This window comes from Canis lupus, chromosome 4 (assembly GCF_003254725.2).
Source record: "Canis lupus dingo isolate Sandy chromosome 4, ASM325472v2, whole genome shotgun sequence".
In the NCBI taxonomy this organism is placed as follows: Eukaryota; Metazoa; Chordata; class Mammalia; order Carnivora; family Canidae; genus Canis; species Canis lupus.
Window position 1 is genome coordinate 87,273,014 of NC_064246.1, and position 26,077 is coordinate 87,299,090.

Sequence of the window (26,077 nt, forward strand, 5' to 3'; positions counted from 1 at the left end):
GCTGTGGCGGGGTGCCTGCTCCGGGCCCGCTAGCTGCCGGCCGGGGTGTACCAGAAGCCGGGCTCGGCGCTTGTCCCGGAGGGCGGAGGGCTCTGGGAGGCCGGGCGGGTGCAGTGAACTGCTTGAAACAGGGCGGCACGATTCTGAGTCGCATGCCGCATGCCGCGGTCTCCAGGGCCTTACAGTTTAGGACTAGCGGAGCTCGGGAGGGTGGGAATAGTTACCGAAAGCTCCGTGGCTTACCCTGTAGACCAAGAAGAGAAGATAGACTTGTAAAAGCAAGGTGAACAGTGAGGGACAAGCCCCGGGGTAGATGGGGGGTAAGCACCAGATGTGGTCAGCCCGGGGGGACTCCCCTGCCTACGCTAAGGTACATTCTGGGGAGCGTGGATTTAAAGGATTATTCTTGGATGCCCGGAACCAGCGTGGGCCCCGAAACATTGTTAGATGGCCCACGGGTTCGGTGAACGGAGCTGGACGAGAGGGTATTTCCCCCGCCTGACTCGGTGGGGCCCGCGAAGACCAGTCTTGCAAAACAGAGAGGCAACGGTCACGGGACACGGCGGCTTCCTGAGCTCCCGTGAGGCTCTTGAGCACCTGGTCGTGCACCCAAGGAACACGGCTGTTTTTTTACCCGATTAATACTCATTCTAGAAACCCATCAGGTTTTCTCTCTGATAACCATAAAGCGCATCTTTAGCGATTTTGCACAATCTTATGATGATGCTATTTGAGTAATAACCGTACCTCAGCTTCTTTCCTGTTCTTTTTCTCCCCCTTTATCCCCTGCTGTGCATGACTGTTTTTCAGTCGCTGGACGGATTCAAATGAGTACACGTGAATGAGGTGTACCACGATCACTCGCTGCTGGGAATGCAGTGGTGGACACATCGGACCCCTGGTGGGAGACAGATTCGCAAGCAGATAATCCTGAGGCAAGGCTGCGCCGTGCACACTAAATCGTCACGCACGGGCCAGGAAGAAGCCATAGGATTTCCCCTCGTTGGCAAATAAGGGCTGTGTGGGGACAGGGTGGGCCGCAGGTGAGGTCAGAGGGCGTCCGCAGGCGCTGGGCAGCTGTTAGCAGCTGGGGCCTCTGCTAATTCAGGGGCGCTGGACCCGTGGCGCTCATCGTGCCCCTTCTGCAGGTGGGGGAAGGGAAAGGAAGGAGGCGGAGGAGTTGTTTTATGTGCTCCGGGGTGCAGAGGTGACCCTGGGAGGAGAGACGTTGGGCCAGCTGATGAAGGGGTTACTGTGGGCCGTGCCGGGGAACTCGGACTACGTCGGCAAGAGCGGTTGCCATCTCTTGCTCGGGTATAAATACCATCATGTTAGACCCTTTCTTCCGACACTTCCATTGAAACGAGCGACATTACCGGGTGTCTGCTCTACCGACAGTGCTTTAGGTGCCAGATGTGCAGCAGCGGACACAAAACGTGTGCGTGGAGTCCCCATATTCTCGTGGCACCGGCATTCCGGGGTGGAAATGGCAGAGGGAAGAAGTGAGTGTGCAAGACGCTGGAAGCGGCTGGGCCTACAGAGGAAGCTGAGGCAGGGACAAGGGACAGGAGGGACAGGCCGGTGCTGGCACCTCGGGAAGGACCGGGGTGATCCGGGCAGCTCCCTCGGGGGGGCGGTGTTCCAGAGGAGGTGGTGTGTGCAGAGGCCCCGGGTCGGGTTGGGTGGGCTGGGCTGGGGGCCCAGTGCGCTGCCACTGGGTGACAAGGGGGAGACGCCATCAGTTTAGCCCAGAACTCCACTTTTTGAACTCGGCAGTTGTGCCAGATTCTGCGTTTTAGGCTTTTATGGGTCCCCCTGGATGAAGTAGGGGAGCGAGGGCCTGGGACCACAGCCCAGCGTGGTCCCAGAGGAGGGGGAGCAGGTGGTGGTGGGGAGGAGGAGATGGACTCAGGGGGGCCTCTGCAGGTGATGTCGGGGTGGGGAGAACGAGGTGCAGGACCTAGGAGGAGTGGCTGGCGTGAACCAGCGTGAAGGTCCCTGAGCCTCAGCAGGGTGGGGCCGCGGGGAAGGAGGGGCACCTCCCCAATTTTGGGATGTGGAATTTGATGTGCTTGTGGACACCAAGTGGAGTTGTGCAAGTGAGTCCCTACGGGGTTAGCTCCATGGGCGGATGCTCCAGGGACACATGGTTGCAGTCCAGCTTTGGGGATAACTAGGGGTGCAGGTGGCCTGGGGTTCCCGCAGGAGCACTTCCTGGGGTGCAAGGGTGCTGCGGGGGTCCTGCGGGAGCACTTCCTGGGGTGCAGGGGGTCTGGGGGTTCCCACGGGAGCATTTCCTGGGGTGCAGGGGAGTGGGGGTTCCTGCAGAAGCACTCCCTGGGGTACAGGGAAGCTGTGGGGGTCCTGCGGGAGCACTTCCTGGGGTGCAGGGGGCTGGGATTCCTGCGGGAGCACTTCCTGGGGTGCAGGGGGCTGGGGGGTCCCATGGGAGCATTTCCTGGGGTGCAGGGGAGCTGCGGAGGTCCTTTGGGAGCACTTCCTGGGGTGCAGGGGGCTGCGGGGGTCCCACGGGAGCACTTCCTGGGTAGCTGGAGGAGGGCCTGTCCTCGCCCAGGGGGGTGCCCAGAGGCAGCCCCGGAGCGCTGGGGCGGGGGTCCCGGGGGTGCCGGGCAGCAGGGAGGTCAGGTGCTCTCTCAGGGTGCGGGAGCGCTCCAGGGGCAGGTGCTCCCCGCGCCTCGGGTGCACGCAGCAGGGGCGGATTCTCACCCCGTCCTCCTGGCCCCTCCTGGCTGTGTCCTTTGGGGCGCGGTGTCGACGTGACAGAGAAGGTGACCGGCCTGAGCGGCCCAGCCTGTGGGCATAACCTGAAGGTGGCAGATGCATCCCGGGTCTGCCCGTCCCCTCCGAGCTGTTCTCCGGCTGCCGTGACACCGCGGCGGGGCTCTGAGCGACCCTGGGGCTGGTGGGGCTACAGGCACCAGAGACGGAGGGTGAGGACGTGGGGCAGGAGGGGCCACAGGGACTCTGGGGGAGGCCCCTCCTCCTCAGATACCTGAGGATGTTGGGGAAGGATGGAGTGCCCGGAGGTGGCCGGGAGGTGCCCCGAAGTGGCCGGGAGGTGGCTGGGAGGTGCCCAGGAGGTGGCCCAGAGGTGACCCAGAGGTGGCCTGGAGGTGCCCGAGAGGTGGCCCAGAGGTGGCTGGGAGGTGCCCGGAGGTGGCCGGGGGGTGGCCAGAGGTGGCCGGGAGCCGCGTGTAGTGGCAGCTAGTCTCCGTTTGAAGGAGGAGGAGCAGCCGTGGAAGGCGTTGCGGGACAGAGGGGGTGCAGCTGTCGTGGGGAAGGCTTGCAGGAAACCCCGAATCTTGGGGGCGTCTCGGGCACATTGTTTTCTTGGCTTTATTCACGCGTAGCCGTTTCTTCCGTGGATCCACTTGCGCCAGGCTCCTTCCTGTATTTTCGTCTCTGGCTCCTAAACCAATTTCCGCCGAGGTGTACCCTAGTCTTGGTCCCCCCCCCCACCCATGCTTGTCAGTTTGACAGCGAATGTTTCGAGGGACGGTTCCCATTTGCTTACAGAGGCGAGATCAGATGCGCCCGCGGTGTCCACGGGTCATCACAGGCTTCTAGAAGCTGAACCGCTTCGCTCTTCTCAGAGACGCTTCGGAAATCTCCTCCGTGCTGCTCTGTCCCCTGCAGAGCTCCACTTACGTGCGGGGGATCTTTCCGTGTCCAGAAGGAAGGGGGCGGTGCCGGGGGATCCCGGTGGCGCCCCTTGCCCGGTCCAGACGGGAGGTAGGGGGGCAGGTGCCACCCGAGGGCAGCGGCTGGGCCAGCCCGTCACTGGGAAGGTGCGCGATGAAGCAGGGGGAGCCCCTGGGCTGGTTCACACCGGGCCTCTGGATAACCCGTTTGGCTCCTGTGCAACCAGACGGCTTTCGTGGGACACATGTGGGCGCCCCGTGCCGTAGCCTCGCAGGGTGTCGCTTCACGCTGCCTGCGGTGGCCGCTGGTGTTGACGACGGCCGCGCGCCGCGCTCTGCTGGGTGCAGGCCGCACTTGCCCCCTCCCCCAAGTCTCGTGCCACCCAGCCCGGTGCCGTTGCCCCGGTTCTCAGCGCCGCCGGTGACGGGGCCCCGAGGGCCCTTGCCCCAAGGTGACAGGTTGTCCGGCCAGGCTCCTTGCGTCGTCTTCCCCAAGAAGGGGGCGATGGCCACGTAAAGGGGGCGCGACTGCGTGTGGCTCAGCCTCGGCCTGGCGGGGAAAGCACTTGTCGCAGTACCGGCTGCCGCCCCACAGCCGGATGTGGCCGCGTGAGCCAAGGAAGTCCGTTCATTTTTCCCAGGAAAGTTCCAGCACCACCGGCGGCCTTCACCTGCTGCGCCTCTCTGCGCCCGGGTATCTCAGCTTCGGCGTTGATCGTGCAAACTGCATGTGCGTTTGTCCGAGACGTCACACGGCCCAGCTTCGGGTCCCCTTGGCGCGGCCCTCTGGGCTCGGGGGAGGCTCTGGGTCTGCAGGTGAGATGTCAAGTGGACTCGTGCGTCCGCTCAGGAGGCCACGCCGTGGGGGACGGGGCGACTTGTAACTGCCTGGGAGATGACCTCCTGTGGCCGGGGAGCCCGGTGTCCCGCCCCAGGTGAGGCTGGGCTGACGTGGGGCGCCGCTGCTGGGGCCGGAGGCGGTCAGGAGGGCCCAGGCGCCCCAGCCTCTCCCGCTTCTCCCGCGGCTCGTGTGCGCGGCCCCGAGCTCTGGGGTGGCCCCGGCCCCAGGTGCCCCCGGAGGCTCCAGGCCGCACGGGGACCTCCCGTTGATTCCAGTTGCCGCCCTGCCGGGGGCTTCCGTGCCCCTGTGCACAGTTTGAAAGTATTTTATTTTACTGTGTATTTTTTCTGATTCTTAGCAACGTATTAGAACTTTGTGGAGTTGTACCTGGGTCGAAGAAAAACCCTACAATTACCGAATACGTAGTAAATGATGAGAATCCCACACGTGGAAGTCGACCACTGTGTTGTGTACACACCCAAACGCCCTTCTCTGTCTGATCAATGAATTCCACCAGACTTTTAATAAAACACAGCCGTGTCTCGTCCCGCCTCTCCCCGGGTCCCCGTCCTGTTTCTCAAAGCAACGATTGTTATTTTTTCTGCTTTTTCGGTCTGGTTAGGCTTTTCTAAATAATATCCTTAAAATGCCTTTCCTATTTTATTTTATTTTTTTTTACAATCATAAGCAATTTCTTGAATTTTTTTGAGATATAATTGACATATAATGTATTAGTTTCAGGTAATCCACCTAAAGATTGGATATTTGTGTTTGTTGCAAAGTGATCACTGCTGCACGTCTAGTTAACATCTGTCACCAGACGTATTACAAGGTCTTTTGTTTTTTTGCTTTTTTTTAGATGCCATTTCTTGACTTAGCTACGTTGTTTTTTCCCTCCCAGCCCCCACACAGACACCCTTCCCTCCTCCGTCTGCCGCAGTGATGCCGTAACTTGGGGTTCAGTCGCGGGCCGTGTGAGCCTTATCCATGCGTGAGCTACAGAGAGTGGCCCGGTCACCGTTCCTTTCTAGAATGACTTTATTTTGCTGTTACTCTTAGCGTGTTTGTTCTATTTGATCCTTTTGACTCTCCAACATTTCTAGGAGGCTCCCTCCGGTAGAGGGCAAACCTATCAGGCCGACACCCGAGCCTCCCTCCTTTGTACCTCTCCCTGCAGCCGTCCCTGCCGGAGCGCCCACACTCCTGTTCCAGTCCCGTCTCGTCGTCCCCCGGGCCTCCTGTCCCCGTGGGACATCCACACCGTCGTCACCCGCTGCTCCTCCCATGTGCCGGGGCCTCTGTTACAGGATCCAGGCGGAAAATGGGGTCACGGGAAAGCTAGCGGCCTGCACCGGGGAGCTCCCGTTCCTTCTCCTTGAGAATATTCATGGTGGCTTAAGAGTTTCTCATGTTGATTTGAGTTCTTCTTTTGATTTTTTTTCCTCTGTCGCTAGACTCTTTCTCGGTGAGCTCTTCGTCACGGAGATGGCACCTTCCCTGGCTTTGAGAGAGTCCAAAGCAACCCCGTGTTTTGAGGACTTGTGTGCGGAAAACACCTGGATCCCACTCTTCCCGCTGATTGCTGGGAAGTTGGGCTTGGTCGAGGGTTCTGGGCCGGGGAATGACTCCGCCTCAGAGGTTTTTTTTTTTTTTTAAATTTTTTTTTTTCCGCCTCAGAGTTTTGAAGCATTGCCCTCCGTGTCTGCTTGACTGCTTCCGTGCTTCTCCAGGGCCTGATCTCTCCCAGGTGATCTCCAGTGGCTGCGGCCGCCGGCCATGCCTTCTCGGTATGCAGGGGAGCAGGGCCTGGACCACGTGCTTGAGATCTTCAGGGCACACTCAGAGCGGTCCCTTCTGGCTTTCATGCCGTGTCCCGAAAGGCCTTTCCATGCCTTCATCCCAGTACCTGCGTGCGACATAAAAGCTGCGTCTGGCGCTTGTGGTCTGCTTGCTAGCTGGGGGAGTTGCCACAGGGCGTCTGTGAGCATCCCAAGGGTACTCGCTCGGAAAACAGCAGGCGTGGGGCCCAGGGCTGCCCAGGGAGGCTGTAGGCTGGGCTGAGTGGTGCCCTGGGGGCCCGGGGGCCAGGTCCCACAGCTGGCCTGGCTTTGCGTGAACACAGCAGATCCTAGAAGAGGCTGCGCCTCAACCAGTCCAAAGGCAGAGAGAATTGGTGCCTTGACCTTGTCAGCACAGCACTCAGCTAATACCTTGGCCTGGCCGGACAGGAGGCTGGGAGTTGAGACAGCGTCGGGCCGGTTGACGGTTTAGATTCGGACTGGAGCCTAGGAGTGCTCCGGCTCCGCTGGGCCGTGTGGCCTGAGAGCAGTGCGCGCCCGGAGTAGCGGATTGCAGCCAAGGGCTGAGAGAGCGGATCCACTGAGACCGCCTGGGACCCTGAGTTCCGTGGCCTCTGAAGGCACTAACCGGTTTCGGCCTCCAGAAGATACTTGTGCCTGTGACCAAGCTGAGCTGGCTCTGACCTAGTAAACCGAGGCTAAAGCCTTTCCAAAGAAGGCACCTGTATGATGAACTAGGAAATGGGGAGATCTTTGCTCCGCTTTAACCACCTCATTGACAGATGAAGAAACCGGGTCCCCAGGCTCCGCAGGTTGCTGGCGGCAGCACGACCCACATCCGAGCCTCCTGACCCCTTTTTCTCGAAACCGCATGCCATTCGGTGTTGAAAGAGTGAGCATGACAAACCTAGGAGGCGAAATCCTAACGCTCCCAAGGGCCGGTATCGCCGATGGTGGTTTGCAGGTCGGTGTGCAGATTTTGCTCTGTGGGTCCCACCGTGCCCTGGGGGAGCCCGAGAATCTGGAGCCAGCCTACTGACCGGCCTCCCCACGACTTGCCGACCCTCCAAGCTCCCCGCGGTGGCCTCGGGCATTCGCTGCACGTGTTCACGCTCCCTTTTGTGCCACCATCAAATGAGCCAGTTTGTTAAGCCCCTTCTGCCCTCAGTAGGGAGGGCTCGCATCTGCCTACTTCTGCTCAGGACGAGGTGCTTAACACCCAGCGAAGGGTAACACAACCTTCTTTCAAATGACGACTTGAAGTCCGTCCCAGAAAACCTTTTGTAAGAAGAATTCTTGGCACGGGGCCCCCGGGGGGCTCAGCAGTTGAGAGTCTACACCTTGGGCTCAGGGCATGATTCCGGGGTCCTGGGATCGAGTCCCGCATCAGGCTCCCCGCAGGGAGTCCGCTTCTCCCTCTGCCTGGGTCTCTTCCTCCCTCTCTGGGTGTCTCAGGAATAAATAAATAAGATCTTAAAAAATGTATTTACCATTCAAGGCAGAAACACTTTCAAATGCGCCTGAATTACACATGGTACCCGTGTTTGCTGAAACAACCCCAAGACCTGTCGAGGCGGCCGTGATCTCTTCCGTGCATCTGCGGGTTGTCACAGCTCAAGGCTTCGGTTGTTACCAGGACGATCTCTAACAGAGCTGCTGACCTCTCTCAAGCTCTCCTGGGTGTTCACAGAAAACATGCATGTGCCCAGCGTTTTAAAAAGCTGATGTTTTCGTGGGTAATAAAAGCCAAACATAGAAGTGAAGACAGAGGCTGTCCTTTGGAGGCATGTTGCAGGCAGTGTCTGGGCCTCGGTGGCTCCCAGCGCATGGACCCCAGATCCAGCTTTGGACACGGGGGAGACGGCCGTGAGCTGGAGGGGGACATGCACGAGCTCCTCGCACACTTACGTTCCTGCGCCTCCCGTGCCCGTGTCGCGGGCTCTGCTTCGGCAGGGGAACCGCATTTCATCTACACATGCATCTCTGTGGGAATCTGGTTCCTTGGTCTGCCTTTCGAATTTAGCTCCCAAAAACCTTCTTGTAAATTCAGAACAAAAGCTGCATTGATGTCGTGTGTATGACATCAGAAAGTTTTAGTGAGAGACTTTCAACAGTTCATGAGAAAATGGTGTAGTGAGACTTCCAACTTTTTCTTAAAAATGATATCTAAGTAGTTGAAGATATTTAACAACAAAGTTTCATCTTCAGCTCGAGTTTTATTTATTAGGATAGATTTTAAAATAGACTCCAATGGAAATGGAAAATATGATCTAAAAATTGCTTTCTTTTTTTTTTTCATTCACTGGTGGACACTAGTGAACAGTATTATTGAACAACGGGTTTCCTTTATCAAAATGGATCATTTCTATTGAGTTTTTTACTTTTAATATCACAATATAGCTGAAAAGCTGACGCGTTTGTATATTTTTTAAAGATTTATTTTAGGGAGAGAGAGAGTGTGTGCAAGCACTAGTGGGGGCAGGGGGAGACAGAGAGGGAGAGAATGTCAAGCTGACTCCGTGCTGAACACAGACTCTGATGTGGGGCTCCATCCCCGGACCCTGAGCTCATGACCTGGGCTGAAATCAAGAGTCGGATGCTTAAGGGACTCAGCCACGCAGGCGCCCCCGTGTTTGCATATTAATGCCGTGTACGAGGTGCTGTACGTGTGCCAGCTCTCAGCTCCTTGCTGCCCATAAACCTCTGCTGTATGCAGGGTTACCTGGTGCAGACAGGTGCATGTCCTGAGGCCTGTGGGCCCATGGCTGCCGCGCGCCTATGGCTCAAGAGCATGACTGTTGGCAAAAGAACCATTCCTGGGCTGTAGTCCCTAGATTGTCAATGCCGATCTTCGGCTTCTAGTTAAAACTCCCAGATGCCGGGGCGGCCGGGTGGCTCAGTCAGTTAAGCGTCTGCCTTTGGCTCAGGTCATGACCTCGGGTCCTGGGATCGAGCCTCTCAGTTGGGCTCCCTGCTCAGCAGGGGTCTACTTCTCCTCCCCGCTGCTTGTGCTCTGTCTCAACTACATGAATTCAATCTTTAAAAAACGTTGCAGATGCCTCATAAGAAGCCGGGACCGCTCCTGGGTGTTGGTATGGCTTTCCTCACAAGTGTGTCCGCTGAGGCTTGAGGGAGGTACACGTGCTGCCACTCCTCTGGAGATGAGGATGCAGGAGTTGGCCAGGGCACCATTCTCTTTGTCCTCTTTGACCTGAACAAACACATCATCCCAACAGGCCTTTTGTACAGTGGCATTAGGATGGATTACATTCATCGTGTGCCTAATAACTTAATTATGTTAACTGACTTATTTATTAAATAAATATTGAACGAACAACAATGCAAAAAAGTATTAATTGAGCACCGGCTATCACCAGGTGGTGATCTAGTGCTGGAGCATCACCAGCGAGCCGGAGAGAGTGAGCCCTCCCCTCACGTAACCTGCAGTTTGGTGTCGGGAAGTGCAGGCTGTAAACAAAGGCACCAGCGGATCAGTACACAGGTAGAAAGCGAGATGAGAACCACGAAGAGAAAAGACAACCTGGAAGAGCCTCAGAGTAGACTCTGATTGCAGGCCGCCAAGGAGATGACGTTTCAGCCCCATATTGACTGTGACCACCGTCCACAGGGTGATACCTTGATTCATTCTTGTGCTTTGCCAGGCTTCTGGAAGCAAACACCTTTTGCTAAAGGACGTGTGTTCTCCTTGATGAGCACAGCCAGGCCCTTGTGGGTGTGGCAGGTTGGAGGTTCTGATGTAGCTGACTGCACGGTTGGGGTTGTTTCTAGAAGATGGGTTATTTTATTTTTTTAAGATTTTATTTATTCAATCATGAGACACAGAGAGAGGTAGAGACACAGGAGGAGGGAGAAGCAGGCTCCATGCAGGGAGCCCGACGTGGGACTTAATCCCAGGACTCCAAGATCACGCCCTGGGCCGAAGGCAGACGCTCAACCCCTGGGCCCCCCAGGGATCCCTAGAAGATGGGCTATTGACCAACCAACAGAGGGCATCTCCGCCATTTGTGGGCCTGGGTTACCTGCCATCCAGGGGTCACCTGATTGAAATGCAAGCTCATGACTGAGATGTCGACCATATTCCCCAGGCTCACGGTGCTTGCTGACTCTGTGGTCGAACGAGGTGTTTCCTGTCATTGCTCATGTGTAACGCCAGATGCTATAAACACCGACGCTGCATCGCTCATTGGGGGAGCCTCATGAGAGACTGTCCCCTCTCCCTATTACACATTATTCTGTTCTCCTCCCCTGCGTTGTTTTTCATGGCCACCGTCTATCTTGTTTGGAGAGTTAATAGGGCCCTGGGAATCTCAGGTGGAATTATCAGGAGAGACTTCTGTTTTCCATTAGAGCTTGGTGAGGGCTGCGCTAAGGGTTTGTCTCCCTTGTTTAATTAGAGAAGGTTGTTAAGGTTGTTTCCACCTCCGTGTACCGCCCAGTGTACACGGAGTGGGGAAAGGGAGTGGGCAGGCCTGTAAAGGTAGCACCTTCTAGGTCACTGGTGTGAGGTTGTAAACCGAGTGTGTTGGGGAGGTGGCTCCTGTAATACCACCCATCACTGTTTCTCTTGTCCTTCCTCTTTTATGGCTTCCTTTTGGCAAAGAGTGAAAAGCATTAAAAACAAACAGACGTACCCAGAGACTCACTTTTAATTAGTTGGGATGGTTCAGTTCATTATCGTAGCACGTGGGCTCCCAAAGTGAGCTTGGGGGGTCGTCTGTGATGTTCACTTACTTTACTTACTCACTTGCTGTGTCTTATTGATGGACTCTTTCTGCATTGAGACCTCACCGTGTAGGTCTTCTCTTACTGGGGTAAGAAGAGGGTGCCCTAAGGATGAGGTATTAAGTTCTTACAGTAGGTGATTAGGGTCTGATCAAGGTGCATTCACCCAAAAAGGGATTGGTTGGAACCAGGGAGGGCTTCCCGTGAGGAAGGGGAGGAGAGGGTGCAGGGTAACGATGGGCTGGAGAACGGGGCCAACCCACAGAACAGAACCGAGGCTGGGTGGGTGCCACACGGAGGCATGCAGCTCAAGTCCAGCTATTTGCACCCTTGAGTTTTTGGAGCAAAGGGGATGGAGAAACAAACGGGTCATTTGCAGCTGTGGTAATGTCCTCGGTCTTAGAACTGCTGCAGAATGGCTGGGTTCCTCTTGGGGTGTGGATGGGTGCAGGTACATTGGGGTGGGCTCTTGAGCAGAACGTGGACGTCAGCTGTTGAGTGGTTGACCACGACTGAATGGGCATTTTTTTAAAAGTGTAGGTATATATGTGTGTATGTATGTGATCTCTACACCCAACATGGAGTTCGAGCTCAGGATCGAGAGTCCTGTTCTTCCAGCTGAGCCCGCCAGGGCCCCCTGAATGGGCATTTAAAGGGCAGGAGCCAAAATGACAGTTATTCTTTCAGATCTACTCTCTAGAACATTCTGGAGCTTTAGATCAGTTGGTTAAAGTGAGATGCCGAGGGACTATGAATGGCATGTAAGTAGAACGTTTGAATAGGAGTCAGTAAGACCCAGGTCTTTCACTTACAGGCTGCGTGGTTTTAAACACGTTGCTCCAGCTCCTCTATTTGTGAAGATCTTGTCATATGTCTCACTTCATCGGGTTGTTTCGGAACATTAAATGATCCGGGGAAGTGAAAATATCCAGCACGTGGTAGGTTCTCATGACACATCTCATCTCACCCAGTAGTGTGTGTCCCACTCACTTAGAGCCTTCTTCTAGAAGCAGCTTCAGCACCTGCTCAATGCCTGTATACGGTACATGCATTTATTTATTTATTTATGAAGAAGCCCCAAACTTCACCTTGATGTTTGGGTCAATTACGTGCACAGCCTCTAGGTTTAGAGTGTATGGATTCGGAGAGTGTTGGAATGGATAACACCTTGAGAGATCTTCCCTTCTTCCCTCTTAACCCTCCTGGGCTACACTGCAGTGTGTGATTTTGATCAGCTCTCCCCCTTCTTCTCATAGCTCCTTTCTGTGGCTGAATCTGGTAGTCCGTGCTTAGCCTGTGGCAACCTAGCTGGAGTGGCCTGCAGAAGTTGGCTCACCCACCCTCCTTGAGAGTCTGCTTCTGCTGAGCTGCACTGGGCACCTGGGTAGGTGCAAGGCCCTCTGGATTGGCAGGTACATACACCAGGTAGAGCTAAGGAACCCATTGCATGCCCTCCCCCCACCCCCCACGGTGCACCCTGTTGGATTTGCTCCTGGCTTTTTTCATAATTCCAAAGCAGGAGGAGAGAGGGCAGGCCTGATTTCACTTTGCCTTGAGCTCACATGAATTTGGTTCCACTCCAGCCGTACCCTTGGCCTCTCCCGTTCTCTGGGCTCAAGAACACAAACTCCCTGCTGCTCCACACTGCTGCCCTTGTGTTTCATCACCGTGCCTTGCTGACCTGTGCACATTCCTGGAATTCATTGGATTATCACCACCCTTTTCTACTAGAGACAGCCTGTCTCCCTCCTCCACTGCAGGATGCTCTTTCCGATGGCTATGAACCAATGTTGCCCTGCCTATGGGTGCCTTCCAAAATGTCTCATCTCCCTGTAGAAAGTCTCTCATCCCTTTATTTTCTTTCTTCGTTTTTCTCTTCTCTCTTGCTTCTAATTCACTTTTTTGGTCATCACAACTAAAGAAATACCTTCCTAGAAGAAAAAGTCTTCTGAGTTTTATTCAGTCTTCAATTTGTAATTAATAATCGTGACTTACCTTACTTCACCTTCAAAGAGGGTGATTACCCTCTTTCTTTCCAAATTATTTAAAACTATATATTTTATTGACTTTTAAGAAAATGTATCTCCCTCTCCCCAACCTACAGGCGTGTTTAAACAGATCTGAAATTGGGATGTATTTTCATCTTGCAATTCAGAGAGTCATGGTTATTTGGTAGATTTTTTTTAATCTGCCTAACAGTGCATAATTTAATTTCACAAAGCATCTTCAGACAGTGTTTACATGATCTGTACAAAAGGCCAGGAAAAATGAAAGCCAACTTTGGTTAAGATTCAGAATTTTGTAATTTAGGGAAGATGGCTACCGGTATGCCTAACTCTTGAGAAGATATAGGACTATCTTCCAGCAAAGTGTGATAATGTTCTGAACTTTGAATAAAAATGTTGGATAGGTCATTGTGATTGATTGATTGATTGATTGTGAGACCCTCCTTTTATGATTTGAGCTACGGTAATATTACATAAAGGCAACCATACATAGAGGACTCTGTCTAGGCAAAGTCTATGATTATATATATTTCAGTAAAGGAAAACAGAACCTGCTTTTTGGGTCTCTAGCTTGAAAGAGTTATAAAGCAAATACTACAGATTAATTCCCACCTCATAACTATGGAGGGTCTAGTGTTTTTTTCCATGGATTCCTTTCCCTGAAGACAAAAAATTGTATTTTTGCTGTTAACATTATTTCATAAGGCAAAGTGGGTTATTCTGTACACAGAAGTGGGGGTTAGAGTTTCACATGTGGGACACACTAAATATTATTCTTTATGTTCATAAACCAGAGAATTTTTTAAAAGCTTTATTTATTTATTTGAGGGGCCGCCGAGCAAGAGAGGGAGAGAGACTCTCTAGCAGACTCTCTGCTGAGCACGGAGCTTGACGTGGGGCTCAGTGTCATGACCCCAAGATCAGACCTGAGCTCAAACCAAGAGTCAGACAGTTAACCAGCTATGCTACCTACCCAGGTGCTCCCATAACCAGAGTTTTTTATTTGTCTTGTGAGTTATCCTTTTATTTGCTTTATGACAAATTTAGCCTCTTGAGCCATTTAATTTGACCTTGAACACTCATCATGAAGAAATGGAAAATTTAGCTTTTTGTCTTGTCCAATGGATACACAACTAGCAAAAAAAAATTTGTAGAGATTTGTAATGAGCCGCTGAGCAGAGTCCACAGAACATGGCTCTGGCACCTTCGCGTCCTTCGGCATCATGTCATCCACAGAGCCCCGTGCCAGCCTGGCCACTGTGCTGTAGACTTCCTCCATCGCTAAGGCTGAGGGGGAACCTCCTGGGCCCTGTGTGCAGACCGGTTGCTCGCAGATCCATCCAGGGACGAGGAAGAGCGGTGGCCCTGAATGACCTGTGCGCAGGAAGCTAGAATGGTGGGTGACCCGAGAGTACTTTTGCGCCCAGCCTGTCCTTCTCCTTTGTGGGCATCTCCCTGGAGTACACGACTGTCACGTGACGATGAGCACGAGTGCAGGCTAACTGGCCAGTAGTCAAAGCCCATAATTTGATAGGAACTTTTCTATTTAAAATGGTGGACAAAAAAAATAAAATAAAAATAAAATGGTGGACATATTTTAGAGATTCTACAGCCTCTTCTGTTTCCTTTTTTAACCATTAGACACTTACAATCTTTTAGGCTTTCTCTGGATCTCTGCCTGTTTTCCTTACACTCTCCTTCATCTCTGAACATATGGATTGAGTCTTATTTCTTAGCTGACCCAGATAGCAGAGTGGAGACTAGTCCTAGGAGCAGAACTAGCACCAGATTAAAATTTAAAATGATGTTGCTGAGTCAGAGGGTATAGAAAAAAATGAGAAAATACTAAGGAAAAAAGCAAATAGACAAATGTAGCCAACCGAAAAGTGAATCAGAAATGATGCTCTATGAGTGTAGCTAGCAATCATCCGTGGGCTGTAATAATCATAAGCTACACATGAGTCATCTGGGCAGTGTGGTATTTTTTAAAGCAGTCATCACATTGAGATGTAGAAATTGGACACAGTTTGCTAAAGGAAAAGTGCACGTAGTGATTTGGAGCTCTACTTTTCCAAAGCAGCTAAACCATATAGTATGTCTTCATAGAACAAATGGGGTATTATTATACAAATACAACTTATATATCTATAAGATGTATGTATTTATTTTGATATAAATTTTATAAATATATTTATAAAATTTGTATATAAACATATACACAAATACATATTTATAACATGTATATAATACATACATGTTCTATTCCATGACAGTGGAATTGTCATTTGCAGTGTTTACCTATCGTGATAGGTCTATGTATATTATAGTTGTCATATATGATATTTACTTGCCTTGCTTTACGAAATCTGGAATATCCTTTATCAGAAATTATATCCAATGTCAGCAAAAAGAAGTACCTGTGTCAGACATCATATTTTAATTTTAAAAAGATGTAATTTTTTTTCCTGTTGATGAGGTATAGAAAAGCCCATCCATCTGCAGAAGGATGTTTCTGATAGCCAGAGACTCCGGGATTAGTGGTGCCTTCTCCTTTCTGGATCCACTGATGTCAGCATAGGTTCCCAGGCTAATTTGGATACAGGCAAGGGTTAGTGGCCTTTTTTATTGAAGTAAAAGTTATTTTTAGGAGAAAGCCTTAATCGTTCAGCTGTGGGGATGCCCCTCCGAGGCACAGTGAGGCAGAGCTGGTTAAATGGGCGAGTGGCCTGTACAGTCACCAGAGCCTGGTGTTCAGAAGGCCCCATGGTTGGGGATTACTGCTCCGCGGTTGCTGCCTTGCGGTTCTCTATACTTTCATCTTTGGAGTTCTGTTTTGTAGGTGAAGTCTGATGGGACAGTGAGCAAGCTCTGGGGGTGTGGAGCTTCACCTCGCCTTGAGGGGTTCTTGCTGTCCCCTTGCGCCACTTGTCAGCCATCCTGCCCAGCCGCCCTCCCCCTCCCAGCTGCTCTGCATGACCTCCCTGCAGTGGGCAGGTTGTATCAAGAGGTAGAGGCTTGTGTTCCAGTGTGGCCATCTGCCCCTCACAGCAAGGCCTGGGCACAAGGGTGAGGAGGGTCCTCATCAGGCATGTGCCCCTCAGCCTCGAGATAAGGTGTTCGCTGCCCTTGCCCCAGCTGGTGATGCCAGAGTGCATTCAGGGCTGATGGGTCATGGGCATTGTACCCACTCTGGATCCAGGTCCCAATATGCCCTGGAGTGGGGGTTGAAATATCTTGGGGACCCATTAGTCATGGGTGGGGGTTACAGACTGGTGGGAACGGGGTATTGACTTCTCCACCTCCAGCATTTTCACCTTGCAGTGGACCTGGAAAATCATGTGTGCCCTGAGTGAGGGTGATGTGCATCCACAGACCTCCCTCTTCGAAGTCTGTACTTGATCACTCTGCATCTCATGATTTCTTGGGCATCCTGCATTTTGACCACAACCCATCTCTTAATTACTATTCGACAACATTCAGGAATCGTCTGATCACCCATGTGTGGCCATCTTTCCTTTAAAATTCCACCATGGGGGGATCCCTGGGTGGCGCAGCGGTTTGGTGCCTGCCTTTGGCCCAGGGCGCAATCCTGGAGACCCGGGATCGAATCCCACGTTGGGCTCCCGGTGCATGGAGCCTGCTTCTCCCTCTCCCTCTGCCTGTGTCTCTGCCTCTCTCTCTCTCTGTGTGTGACTGTCATAAATAAATAAAAAAATAAAATAACATAAAATAAAATAAAATAAAATAAAATAAAATTCCACTATGGGTGACATGGTCACCACTTGTGAATTCTGAGTGGGCAGATGAGCAGAGTGCTTGCTCACTCAGCGCTTGCTCACTGGGAAAATCCCTGGCCCTGGCGCTCAGATCAGGACGAGCCCCATGATCCTCTTTGGCAGGTTCTGATGGTGTTTAGTTGTGCAGCTGAGAAGTGCTTCATACCTCAAAGTCATTGTCAGCATCAGTCAAGCAGATCAATACTTACAAACACTTAGACTTCAGGAATGCATTAGGTTTCAGCAACACGTTTAAGGAAATCTATTATTATGCCTTTGTGGATAAGATGGAGTGATATGGACAAGACTGTAGGGGTGGACAGTCTATCATATTCATAAGTGCTGATGAATAAATCTAAGTCACTCTGGAAGCAGTTGCTAATGGAGAGTGACAGGACACCCGCACTGATTGATAACTTTGATCAGGAGTGTGGATGAGGACCGATGACCTGCAGATAGCAAGTGTGTGGGTGCTATGAAGGTGGACAAGAGAACAAATGGGATTGATGACACCATTAAGGTCTGTGGGTTTGACTGATGGGCTCTGTCAAACAGGAACAAATTCAATAGGACATACTTAGATTCAAAAGTTGCATCTGAAAAATAGGATCCATGGAGGTTTTTAACTGCCTATTAATCCAGGATAAGCTGGGATGCTGATGGACCTGTTTAAAAAAAAAAAAAAAAAAAAGAGGCTGTCCCCAAGATTTGAAAACTTGTGACGACACAAAATCCTTCACACAATAGCTATTTTATTCATAATCGCTCCAAATAGGAAGCAACCAAGTTGTCCTTCAGTAGTGAGTGAATTAGCAGCGGTCCATCATATAAGAGAATGTTATTCAGTGTAAGAAATGAGCTGGGGCTCCTGGGGGGCTCCGTCGATGAAGCGTCTGCCTTGGGCTCAGGTCCTGATCTCGGGGTCCTGGGATGGAGCCCTGCATGGGGTGCCCTGCTCAGCGGGGAGCCTGCTTCTTCTCCCTCTGCCTCTGCCCCCCACTTGTGCACACACTCTCTCTTGGTCTCTCTCAAATAAATACATAAAATCCTTAAAAAGTTCGTACCAGAGGACTCAGGATCCTGCCTGAATCGGCACCCACCAGCCAAGATGGGACCCTCGATGATCAGTAGGAATCACACTCCGTGCACCGAAGCACGTCATGTGTTCGTAGCGACAGTAAGGGAAGGAATGAAGAAAACCCATGGAGTTACCCTTGGAGGAGCCTAAGGAGCTGCCTCATTACCTTGACAGCTGGTAGATAAAGAATCAAGGATTAATCCTGGGTCTCTTGTGACCTCCATCTCTCAGGGCACCTTCGTCCATAGGGGAAATTTCTCTCTGTGGGTCTTTGAAGGCCTCCCCTCTGTATAGATCTGATGCAGCAAGAGCGAGGGGTGCTCACTCTTGGGTATCTCCCCAGGGTCATCCTCATCAGTGGCTGCCGATATCACAGAAGCATGGACACCGGACACCCAGACAGCACGTGTCTCCTGGTGGAAGCGCACACCACCAACCTATGACGTAGATTCAACTTTGAACCTAAAGCCGGTCACGGCTCTAGATCCAACTACCAGCTTATATAGTCTGCCCAAGGCATGGAGGAAACTGTTAAACTAAGCCACAGGGTTCAGTGAATGATTCTGAGACTCTGGAAGATTTTACTGGACAGATGAGTCTGTTTCTTCCACAAAGAATTTCAAGCGAGAGAGGGTGGGGGGGAGACAGAGACAGAGAGAGAGAGAGAGTGATGACCGGAGATGGCCGGAGACCTGTATATTATAGGAAACTCAAAACTTGCATCATTAATTTCAATGTATGACTTTTCCCAATATTGTTTCAGTCTTTGTGCATATATACACACGTGTGTGCAAAAGGTGGTTGGGTGAATGTGCACGCTCATGGGATTTAATGTCTAGTGACACTAAAGAATTAGAATAAATTTTAAAGGGGAGATTGTGTTTTTATTGTTAGGTTAAATAGTCCTTTTGGGGAAGATATGTGGCATTATCTGAAAATAAAATTATCTGGTGTTTGGGATTTGCTTCAAATAAATGGGATGGTTGGTGGGGTTGGGAAGGAGAACTTGGTAGGAACATAGAATAGGGGCATGGATGCAAAATTGTTGAGGCTTCTATATTATATTTTGGTCTCTCTTTTTATATGTGTTTGAAATCTACCAAAGTAGTTCTTCAGAAATAACTGTAACAACCCAAGCTCCCCTGAATATTAGGCAATTCCTGGAAAATGAAGAAATTAAACTCATGTGTTCCTAAGATTTTGATTTCAAATCACAAGTCTGCACAGCCACAGACTGTTTAAATTTGGAACCGTGAGATGAATCATCTTAAACAGTATAAATAACTAAAATACCAAACATGCATAGGTTTTTTTTTTTTTTTTAAATACGAATGAGTAATATTAGGGATTCGTTTTGCAAACATTTCTGCACTTAAGTCTTGGGGTTGAGGATGCTAACCTGCGAGGCGGCAATCGTGGAATCTGTACAATCTCAGCATTCCCTTCCTAAGCAGTTGTCGGGATTGCCTTTGCATCAGCCTGAGGATTCTGGTGTGTAAATGAAGTTTATTGGAAGGTGACCTTCCCTGCTTTTATATAATATCTATGCTGCTTTCACAGAGTGACAGAGTTGACAGTTGCCACAGACTATATGACCCATGAAGCTGAAAATGTGTTCTGTCTAGGCCTTTGGGGAAAATGTGCTGACCTGGTTGCAAAATATTATTCCTTTCTCATTCACCTTAACTTGTTTGGCAATAGACCTAGGATTTTCCTTTCTTCCAGGTGGTTACAGATGATCACAGCATCATTTATTAAACAGTCCATCCTTTATGGTTGAGGGTTCTTCATGAACAATGAGACCCTTAGCCACAGTGCCCACTGGACCCTTGCCCAGCACCCCTAAGTGGAATTGCTGTTGCAGTGCCCTCCAGGTGAAGTCTCTCAGGAGCCAGGGCTGAGGGTTACAGCCCTGTCATTACCTGATGTTTCTATTCCTGGAAGATCATAACTTCTAAGAGTAATTAATGACCTCCACTGCTTGGGTTGGTTTTCTTTCTTTATTTTTAAAAAGACATTTAACTGGTTTTCTGGCCAAGGGAAGACCTTTAAACTCGAGGGAACCTTCCTAGGGCTTTGCCTGACTCTGCAAAGCAGGTGATTCTAACAAAACATCCTAATTTAACATCTGTGTAGATTTTCTCTGATGTGGTGAATGAAACTGTGAGTTACAACTCATTTATGAGCTTTGAATCACCTTAGAAATACAGTCTTCATTTAAAAATATGATAGAATTGAATGGAAAATAGCAGAAGGCATTACAAATTATAAGGATGAGTATTATTTGGGGGTGCCTGCTGGCTCAGTCGGTAGAGGGTGCAACTCTTGACTTCAGGGTTGTGTGTTCAAGCCCCACGCTGGGTATAGAGATTACTTTTAAAAATCTTTAAAAAAGGAAAAATTCAGGTGCTTGGGTGGCTCGATTTGTAAAGCATCTGACTCTTGATTTAGGCTCAGGTCATGCTCTCAGGATTGTGAGATCAAGCCCTGCATCAGGCTCTACGCTGAGCACAGAGTCAGCTTGAGATTTGCTCTCTCCCTCTCCCTGTGATCCTGTTTTTTTTTTCTCTCTCTCTCTAAAAAAAAAAGGATAAATTTATTTTTTGAAACTTTGGTTCCATTTGTATGCATTTAGATGTACATGAATTTCTTACTGTGGGTCACCATCAAAAATTTGGTAACTGCCATGGCAGTATCAGGTGGGGAAAACTGAGAGAGCTTGGCACACGGACGTGGCGAGCAGTGATCATGAGCTGATAGGAGGAAGTAAGGAAGAAGAAAACAAATACCCCAAACCAGCCTTGGTTAATACAAACATATATGAGCTCCAAAAATAGAGCCAGAAGCTCCAAAAATAGAGCCAGCTACTCTTCTCAGAGTAGAAGGACAAATCATTATTGCTAAAAAATATAGATGTTGGCCTTATGGATTTTCTTATATGTCTGCCCCTTCCCTCTGTGCTGCTTGTTCACTATTTCCTTCTGGTAGAACAGTGGCTGGCCCAATGTAGACACTTTCCAAATAAGTGTTTGTTGAATACAAATACTAGTAGTTAGAACACCTATTTCAGAGGATCAGGGCGGGGGCCAGCGCGGGGAGGAGCCTGGGGCCTGGGAATTTATATTTTAACAATCTTTCCAGACAGCAGCCTGGGGCTGTGGCAGATCAGTATTTAAGAATCACTGACTCATTTTACCTGGTTATTTTCCTGGCCCAGGTCACACACACAGTTAACATTATAATCAGAACTGGAGCCCGGTTGCCCACCTTCTGCTGGGGAGCTTTTCCCATAAAATCACCAGCAGCATCTCACACCCTCCATGTCTCATCAAACACATTGCACGACCTTCTAATGTACGCCCCGAACACCATGCTTCCTCATCGTCCCCCTCATCCTGTCAGTTGCCCTCAGGCATTTTCCTAAATCACCCATCATTCCATTTTCCTGCCCTATACCTTTGGGTTTCTATTTAGTGCCGGTAACATTGAGACGAGATGCTGTGGCACATCATTCAGGGCCTCCCACAGTGTGCCCCCAGCCTGTCCCCTCAATATCTTCTCTCTCGGCAGTCTGCCAAATCTCTGCTTTATCCAGATCCTTCCGCGGGGACGCCCCGGAACACGCAGCATGCCCCAGGCACACCTGCCCCTTCCCTGACTCTGACCGTCTGTACGCGTTGTATCCTCCAACTGGAACAGTCTCTGTTTTCCTCTGAATTACATCCATCCTGCCAGACCAAGTGCAGGGGCCATTCTGTAAAGTCTTCCCTCATGAGTGAGCTAATCACTCCTCCTCCTTTACCTCTCTTTGTTCTTTGCTCACGTTTGATTGTTAGAGTCCCTCAGACTCATTGTCTTGGATTTTGCTAGCTTGGCCTGCTTGGTCTGTGATGAGGAAGCAAGTTCCTGGAAGACAGGATTCTTTCTTTACAGTATATGTTCTCCTCTGTAAAGCCTACAGTACCTTTCAACTAGTATTAAATGACATATATGTTAATTTTTCGATGATTAGGACTGCATCAGGATTAATCTTAACTGGTAGTTTGGCCAATTAACCTCTATAGAATAGGCTTCATCCTCTACACGAAGCCTCAGAGCTCCTTGTAACCTGTTTGCCATTTTCTTCCTTTATAAGCCCGATCATAAGACGGTACTGCAGTGTCCGCGCGCTGTTCATGATGAAGAATTCCGTGTTTTTCTCTGGAGAGGAAGGGGCCAGATAGACCAAGGGGTAGTGATCGCAAAGGGGGGGGGGGGGCTAGCACCTTGGATCTTTGCTTGCTATTTTCAAGAGAATGAAGGGAGAGGATAGTAGTTAAATAAGTGAATGTGGCGCGAGAGCAGAAGGCCGAGGGCAGGGAGGAAAGGGCATCTGCAGTAGCTACTCCGCATGTCGGGAGACCCCGCGGCGCTCCCCTTCTAGCACCTCATAATTCGGTTGCAGGTCACTTCCATTCTCCATCTGTTAGCAGAGCGATATTTGGGGCACACCCGACATAGCAAATCCTCTGCCCAGATCAGAGGTTACAGCGGAAAGCCTAGCACAAAAGCGTACATGGCTCGAGCGCTTTTATTTTGCTGACTTCGTTGCCGATGAAAATAACTTCGATGTGGTCTCAGTGGGGTGATGCTGAAAACTGAAATTTGGATTGTTTCCATGGTGAAGACTAAACCTGTTTTTTTTTTTTACTTCATTTGAGAGAGAGCTTGCATGAGAGAGACTGTGAGAGCAGGGGAGGGGCAGCGGGTGAGGCAGGGAGGTGAGCAGGGAGCCCGATGTGGTGCCACCCCAGGACCCGGGATCACGACCTGAGCCGAAGGCTCAACCAGCTGAGCCACCCAGGCGCCCCGAGACTAAACCTAATTTTTAAAAAAAAGGATAAAAATTCTAAAATTGATATAATGATTTGTCTGTTTTTGCTGTTGCAGGTTCCTCGCGCTGACTCCGTGGAGAGTGTACCACCTGATTTCTGTCATGATACTTGGGCGTGTTATTATGCAAATAATAAAGGATATGGTTTTGTCTAGAGCTAGAGGTAAGAAAACTGAGAATTCATTTTTATGCTAAATAATTTTCTAGGCCGTGAATGTCTGATTTTCGCGTAGGCATATTAACCAAGTAGTTTTAAAAGGGAACAAAATAACAGATCATGTAGACGTTGACTTTGGTGTTATGTTGATTGAATATTTATTTGGTAAATATTTATTTAATATGTATTATTTACTCACCTGATGTTGTCCCAAGTCATAGCTAGTGCTCCTGGGTGAAAGGTCTGTGGGGGCTGGTTTCGCTCGGGCTCTAAGCACTACGTAAATATCATTTTGATACTCGAGTAGGCTGCAGCAAGGCTGACAGTGAAATCTTTATTACGCCCCGCATGGTGACACTTGGACCGCTGGAAGATGGACTCATTTATGTAAAAATTTTCTCTGCCCCTGTGAAGAAAAAAATTATTCAGGGCTTAAAAACAAGTAATAGTTGGGCGCCTGGCTGGCTCCGTCAGTAGAACATATGACTCTTGATCTCGGGGTTATGAGTTCCAGCCCCACGTTGGAGGTGGAGATTACTTAAGAACAAAACCAGAAGACAAGGAATAGTCAAGTAAATATTAACAAACAAGTTCATAATGATGAAAAACGAGCTGACTGTAAACATCGTTTAGAAGTGAGAAGTTCGAATTACTTTTGAAATTTGCTTAAGGTGTTTCCTGAGTGATTCGTCTATATCACGAATGTGAGTCCAGCTTTCCTGTCCTTGGAGAGGCCCCTCCTCACAAGGTTTGAGTAGTTTCCGTGAATGGGCGAAACACCTTCCTCGGAATAACTGAGTCCTGGATACTAAGTGTGATAAGACTGATTGGATCAAAAAAGTGAACAGGAGGAGGTTATAGTGAGACATTTGAGTCCCTGAGTGATTTATTTATTCTCTGCCCAGTGGAGAACCTGCTTCTCCCTCTCCCTCTGCCTGCTGCTGCTCCTGCTTGTGCTTGCTCGCTCTCGCTCGCTCTCTATCAAAGAATAAATGGGTAAAAAAAAAAAAAAAAAAGGTTTAAAACAAAAGAGATGATTAACTGCCTGAGCCACCCAGGTGCTCCTCCAGGCCCCTAACTTTTAGCCCCTCTCAGGCACCTGCCCCAGGACTTTCTGTTCACCACAGACGAAGGGAGGCCGCCTGGAGGTGGAGCACCTCACTCTGGGGTTTTGCAGGGGGTCGGTCAGATAAGGCACAGCTACGCCCTGTTTTGCCCTGATCCGTAATGGGTAGATGACAGCGCATTTTCCTCCACTGGACTTTTACCCCCTAAAACCTCCCTCAGGGGAATCTTAGAAGAAATCACTGCTTAAAATTTAATCAGCAGCCATTTTAGGTGAGCAACTCAGGAGTTTCAAATTTTTTAAAGGATTTATTTATTTTTTTATTCTTGAGAGACACACACAGAGAGGCAGAGACACAGGCAGGGGGAGAAGCAGGCTCCCCGCGGGGAGCCCGATGCAGGACTTGATCTCGGAGCCCCGGGACCATGCCCTGACGCTCCACTGCTGAGCCACCCAGACGTCCCAACTCAGTAGTTTCAGCGTTGAATCAAATTTGGTCCCGTCTGGGCACAAGTGACAAGGAGCGGACAAGCAGGGACAGAGCTGGAAGGCTTGCGACTGTTCACTTTCTCACTCTCAGCCCCTGGCGCAGAGGCCCTTCTCAGCCGTGGCTCATTGGCTTCATGTTCTTGCAGATACGGGACTTGCATGTTCCCAAGGTGGGGCCACCTCGTGACAAAGGGTCAGGCCTTAAAAAAAAAAAAAGGGTCAGGTCTTTACAAAGCTAGGCTGGTAGGGCTGGGGAATGTGGGCCAGGGTCGGCTCAGGATCCCGCAGTCCCAGCTTTGGGCTTCACCCGAGGCTCAGGTGGCCCGTGACAGTTCGTGGTAGTGGCTGGAGGGGAGACAACAAACACACGGGGATGGGGAAGGAAAGCACCAGGAGGGGGCAAGAGCTGGCTGGCTCCTTCCCAGCCTGATTTAGGGGAAGGAGGTGGTGCCTCTGCACCAACAGGTGGACCCCGCCTTCACCCCTTGGTCGGGGAGGGAGAAAGCGGAGGGCTGTTGCTTCAGCCCCGCTGAGTCTCCAGGGAAAGGGGAAGGCCGGGGTTCCGATGTCCTGAGTCCTGGGACGGGGAAGGGCGGGCTGGCTCGGGTGCAGGGCGGCTGGGAAAACTGGCAAAAAATCTGGAAAAACTGATCTCAAGGGTCTGGCCGTTGAGCCCACTCGCTGCACGTCGCAGCCGCCGAGGGCACCCGTCCCGACTGCGGGAACACGTCCTCGTCCCCGCAGTGGCTCCAAACCACAGAATCTCTGCTCTGTGGGCCACGGTGCAAGGGCAGGGTCATGGGGCCCAGGTCCGGGCGCCGCAGGGCCGTGCCCCCCTCCCTGCGTCTCCAGCCGCCCCGGTTGCGGGGTGTCGGTGGCTGAGCTCACGGCATCCCCTCCTCCCCCAGCCTCTCCCAGGGAGGCCTGGGATTACCTCTGGGGCCCTGGGCCCAGGACAGGCTGCCCGCCGCCTGCTCCTGCCTCCATCGCATAGACCACCTCCCGTTTGCCACGTAAAAGGTTCGGGGAGGGAAGACCTGCCACCTCTGGGTCACGCGGTCCCCTGCACGGCCGGCCTCCTTGCGCCCCGGGACGGCAGAAACCGACCCAGGGCACAGGGTCCTGTGAGGGCCACCGCCGGGTCCCCCGCTCCGCTGCTGCCCGCCTGGCCCTGAGGGGACTCCGCTTGTTGGGCTGCGGGCGGGGGGGATCCAGGGCGTCCACACCCGGGGAGCCGGGGGCTCCGGGGCATCCAGGGCATCCCCACTCAGGGGATCCAGGGCATCTAGGGTGTTGGGGGCGTCCACACACGGGGGTCCAGGGCATCCAGGGCATCCCCACTCAGGGGGATCCAGGACATCTAGGGCGTCGGGGGCATCCACATGCGGGGGTCCAGTGTGTCCAGGGCATCCATACGCGGGGGCTCCAAGGGCTCTGGGAGCTCCGGGGCATCCCCACGCGGCAGCACCGTGGGCGCCGGGGCAGTGAGCGCGGCCGCAGCGCCCCCCTGGGCCCAGTCCCCTTGGCACTTGCTGGCCCGCGGGTCCCGGTGCAGCGGCCTCAGCGGTAGAGCTTGGCCGGGGGTCT

General features: G+C 51.3%; 1 protein-coding gene across 2 annotated transcripts in view; it reads left to right on the forward strand.

Moving 5' to 3' along the window:
- Positions 1 to 26,077, forward strand: part of RETREG1 (reticulophagy regulator 1) — a 120,821-nt gene that overhangs the window by 6,922 nt on the left and 87,822 nt on the right. Inside the window, exons 1-2 of one of the 2 annotated variants that reach the window (XM_049109427.1) lie at positions 11,781 to 11,806; positions 22,835 to 22,941. In XM_049109427.1, coding sequence (XP_048965384.1) covers positions 11,796 to 11,806; positions 22,835 to 22,941 — 118 coding nt within the window. In that variant the 5' untranslated portion in view covers positions 11,781 to 11,795. Of the gene's footprint in view, positions 1 to 11,780; positions 11,807 to 22,834; positions 22,942 to 26,077 lie in introns of those variants that run through there. The other variant, XM_025436385.3, reaches the window with a different exon arrangement.